Raw genomic sequence first — 4,237 nt, 5'->3', positions numbered from 1 at the left:
CTAGGTGTGGTCTGCTCAGACTGGTTCTCAGAAGCCAAATCCTCCCCTCCTTTGTCTATTGACAAGAGTTAAGAAAAAGACTGCTTTCTCTGTTGATCTCAATAACAAAGGGGATGAGGCACTGCCTTGGCAAAGTCAAAATTGCAGTCACTTTCTGACTGTTAATGGAGAAAAGCAGGCGGCCTGCCAGGTGATGGAAAACACGCGGATCTTTCCTGTTTAACTTTGAAATGAATTATGTGATTGTTTTACAGAACTAGTAACAGGTTTGGCTTCCTTGTTGAGGCCACTGTTGAAAGTCAGTTGGTATTCTCCAAGCCTGCAACTGGGCAGAGTTACTGTGTAATTAATAACTGAGAGTCCACTAAACGGGCATTCGGCCCTGTAAGGCATCACAGGTCAGCATGCCAGAGCGGTGATCATAAAGGTGACCTCTGTGAGGTCAGGCTCTGGGCCAGAATGCATGAGAATCAGACAAATAAACCGAGGCAGAGTCCTCCTTCTTTTTCATCTTAAATTAACGTGGAATACCATTTTTAAATTTAAAATCACCCAGCACATCTAGTCAAGTAGTTCTCAGGTCTTCTTTTGTTAACAGTTGCAGAGCCCATCATCCAAATGAATACTTAGTCAAGAAACCCTGGAAAGATGAACAAGAAACCAATAAAAATAATTACCTACAGGGCATTCAGGGGAGGAGAGGGCAGGGTGGAAGCAAGAATTTTTTTTTTTTTTTTTGAGATGGAGTTCCACTCTTGTTGCCCAGGCTAGAGTGCAGTGGCACGATCTTGGCTCACTGCAACCTCCGCCTCCCAGGTTCAAGCGATTCTCCTGCCTCAGCCTCCCGAGTAGCTGGGATTACAGGCATGTACCACCACGCCCGGCTAATTTTGTATTTTTAGTAGAAACAGGGTTTCTCCATGTTGGTCAGGCTGGTCTCGAGCTGCTGACCTCAGGTGATGCCCCTGCCTGGGCCTCCCAAAGTGCTGGGATTACAGGCATAAGCCACTGCACCCAGCCCAAGTCTTCTTTTTTGGTTTTGACTTTTGAAGCATATACATTTCTTACCCCTTTAAAAAAGTAAGACCATTGGACGCCCCAAATGTGAAGTGGCTGAGAAGGGAGCTGCTCTGGCAGAAGGCAGTGGGAGAGGTGGAGGCGACAGCCCAGGTTCTCTGCCCTGTCCTCATCCCGGAGGCTTGGTTCCACTCCCACAGCTCTCAGCACTTGGACACCCATGGCCTGGCCCAATCCTTTGCTTTATAGATGGGGAAAAGGCAGTCCCCCGAGTCTGGTTCACTCTCTGGGTCTCCCTTCCCATCGGACACAGTCAGGAAGGGTTAGACACACTCCTCAGAAGACACAAAACACTCAATCCTTTTGAAAGATTTATTTTTAATTAAAAAATAAAAGTTATCTGAACATATCTGCATTGCACCTTCAGGGATGGCACCTCAAACCATTTATGCTGAAGGTCACAAATGTTTTTTATGAAAAATCAGACCTTGGCGATGACCTTGAGCAGTAGGATAGAAATAACTCCCACAAGCTTAGCGTTCCCATAATGGAACACTAGGCATAAATGGGTCAATAAAGCCAAAAAAAAAAAAAAACAAAGCTTATCAGTTCTTGGGTCTCATGACCATCTTATAATGGGTACAAAGGCACACGTGTCTTCAAACAAACTTGATTCAGAAACATTTCTAACAACTCAGAACTCCCCCCATGTTTTTGCCCACCCTCACCCCCACAAAAAAATACAACCAAAAACATTAAATTCTTTTTAAAAACTACATAAGTAAGTGCTGAGTCAGCAAGGAACCTGGGCATGCTGCCCACATGCCGCCACGTCTCTCTGCTTTGATGACTGGCTGCCCAAAGGTCGGGAGGGAGAGAGCTAAGCGCTCTCCACTGCATGCTGGCAGAGGGCTTGCAACACAGACCCAGCCCCAGCCCCACGCTGTCACCCCAGCTGGGGCAGGCAGGCAACTCCTAGGTGCTCTCTCCCTTAATCAAGGGCATCCACAGCTAAAGCAGCCTTTCAGGAAGCGAAAGGCTCAAGACAAGCAAGTCTTTGTCAAATGCTTGCAATGACAAGGCCACTGGGAACTGTGGGAGGGAGGGAGATGGCTAGATCTCTTCTCCCCCAGTTTACTGGGCTGCTGGAAAGTTTTCTCTCCCTACTCTCCCTGCCTTCCCTCTTTTCCCTTCTCCCCAGTCTCCCTCTTCCCTCAAAAGGGTTTTACTTTAGCTTAATGGTGGGGGTTCCAAAGAGGGTATTGGCAACTCCTGGGGCGGGTCTGGTGGCTCTGCCATCTCTAAGGGGACATCATGTGCTTTCGGTTCCTGTGCTTCACAGAGCTCCTCCTGCCCCTGGGAGGGCTCCAGTCGCTCCTGACCCTGGGCCTGGCTGTTCATCTTCTCTTCCGCTTCAATCTCTTCTGACGTGGGGATGGAGTTCTTCTTGGGGCGACCTTTGGGTTTTGTGGGTGCTTCCTGTCCACCTTTAAGAACCTACGTGAGTAAAAAATTGTTATTAAATCTAAGAAATAACTCCTACCCTCCGCCTTTCCATTCCCAGTATAACCTCACGTTGCATCTAAACCATCTGTTCTGGCAGTGAAATTGAAGGATTTGGCAAAATATATTCTCAATCCATCACCTCTGGTCTACAAAGACACCTCTGTTCTTTAAATGCTCAATGCACTTTTGGTCAATATTATATATTTTGGCATTTAATACAATAATCATAAGCAGCTTCAGAATTCAACTTCAACAATAAGGCAAGAAATGAAAATTAAAATGTTAATGCAATAACTATCAGGTTGACAAGCTAAAAAGACAACAACATTTGTAGCAAGCAGGAAAAAAACACACTGTGTAAAAGTGTGATTGTTACAGCCTTTTCAATACAACCTAAGAGTTCAAATCAAAAGCCTTAAAATATGCAGAGCTTTTTGACACAGAAATTCCTTAGGCTAAATTCTAAAAAATTATCTAAGACTGAGACAAAGATTGATCTGCAAAAATACTCATCACAATATTGGTGATAACAGCAAAAGTTGGAGGCGGGTGACATCCTACAGGTTTGGCCATGTAAATTGGGTAGAATGACGGTAAATCCCAAAGACAGAATACTTGACAACCATTACAATTACTATATAGAAGAATGTTTAATAACATGGAAAATATTATTAATATAGTTTTGTAACAGATTCTTAGCATAATCTAGTTTGGAGGGTAGACAGCCTATACACCACCTTGTCTGCAGTGATCTGTACACCACCTTGTTTGCAGGATCACGGATCGTTTTTAATCTTTATGTTTTTTCTCTATTTTCTAAACTTTCAACAATGATCAAACGTAAGTATTTCTGTAATCAGAAAACATATGTTATAAAGCATGTAGTCTTTTGTAGTGTTTGAAGAAGTTGTACAGCAGAGTTTAAAAAGCATTTTGGCTTTGATAGTAGAAAAACTGGGTGACATTCCAACTCTGCCACTTATCATCTTTGTCTTTGGGAAGTCCTTTAAAGGCCCTGAGTGTCCGTTTTCTAATCTGTAAAATGGGAGTAATAATACCTTGTGTTACAGGGTGACAGTGAGGGTGACCAACAGATAATGTGTATGAAACGACCAGCCCGGCACCTGAACGGTGGGTTTCCTGTGCCCAGAATATATACACCATCCACCCTCCTCCTCCTGGCTAACTTCTCCCGGAAGCCTTCCGGATCCCCCAGGTCTAGGTTAAAGGCCCTCTGCCATGTGCCCTCGGAGCAGCTTCTACTGTCCTGACCAGAGCACTTTTCAGAAACTATAGTCACTGCATGTTTACCTGCTGCCCCTCTCACTCAGTCCCTGCACGTAGCAGGTGTTTGACAACTGTTACCAAGTGAACTAGGCTTTCTCAACAAATCTTTCCCTGGAGTCGAGGAAAGATATAAAGCAAGCCAAATAACTGGACCCTAAATGGCCTTGGCTGACTTCAAAGGCCTGGCACCCTTATTACCCCAATTTATGACCCACACAAGAGTCCCAGAAGGTAGACAGGGATAAGTTTTAAAATATTTATATTTTACTTTGGAATGTAATAGACAGTCCTTCCTCCATTGGCTTGGCATAGTCCTTGATTTTCTGGGCAGCTAGTGAGAAGGGCTTCAAGAGGACCTGGATTAGCACAGATGATTAGGGGTGGGAGATATTTTTGCTATTTATAAACCTAGCTTAATCTTTTTTTT

General features: G+C 44.3%; 1 protein-coding gene across 1 annotated transcript in view; it reads right to left on the bottom strand.

The window, feature by feature from the left end:
- Positions 1 to 1,375: 1,375 nt before the first annotated feature.
- The window catches only part of BARX2 (BARX homeobox 2), an 82,632-nt gene continuing 79,770 nt past the window's right edge, over positions 1,376 to 4,237 (bottom strand). The window contains exon 4 of the mRNA XM_011934673.1: positions 1,376 to 2,514. Coding sequence (XP_011790063.1) covers positions 2,248 to 2,514 — 267 coding nt within the window. The 3' untranslated portion in view covers positions 1,376 to 2,247. The remainder of the gene's footprint in view (positions 2,515 to 4,237) is intronic.

The sequence above is a fragment of the Colobus angolensis genome, unplaced genomic scaffold (assembly GCF_000951035.1).
Source record: "Colobus angolensis palliatus isolate OR3802 unplaced genomic scaffold, Cang.pa_1.0 Scaffold137, whole genome shotgun sequence".
NCBI classification, from domain to species: domain Eukaryota; kingdom Metazoa; phylum Chordata; class Mammalia; order Primates; family Cercopithecidae; genus Colobus; species Colobus angolensis.
Note: the sequence above shows the minus strand (reverse complement) of the source record. Positions and strands in the feature narration are given on the sequence as shown.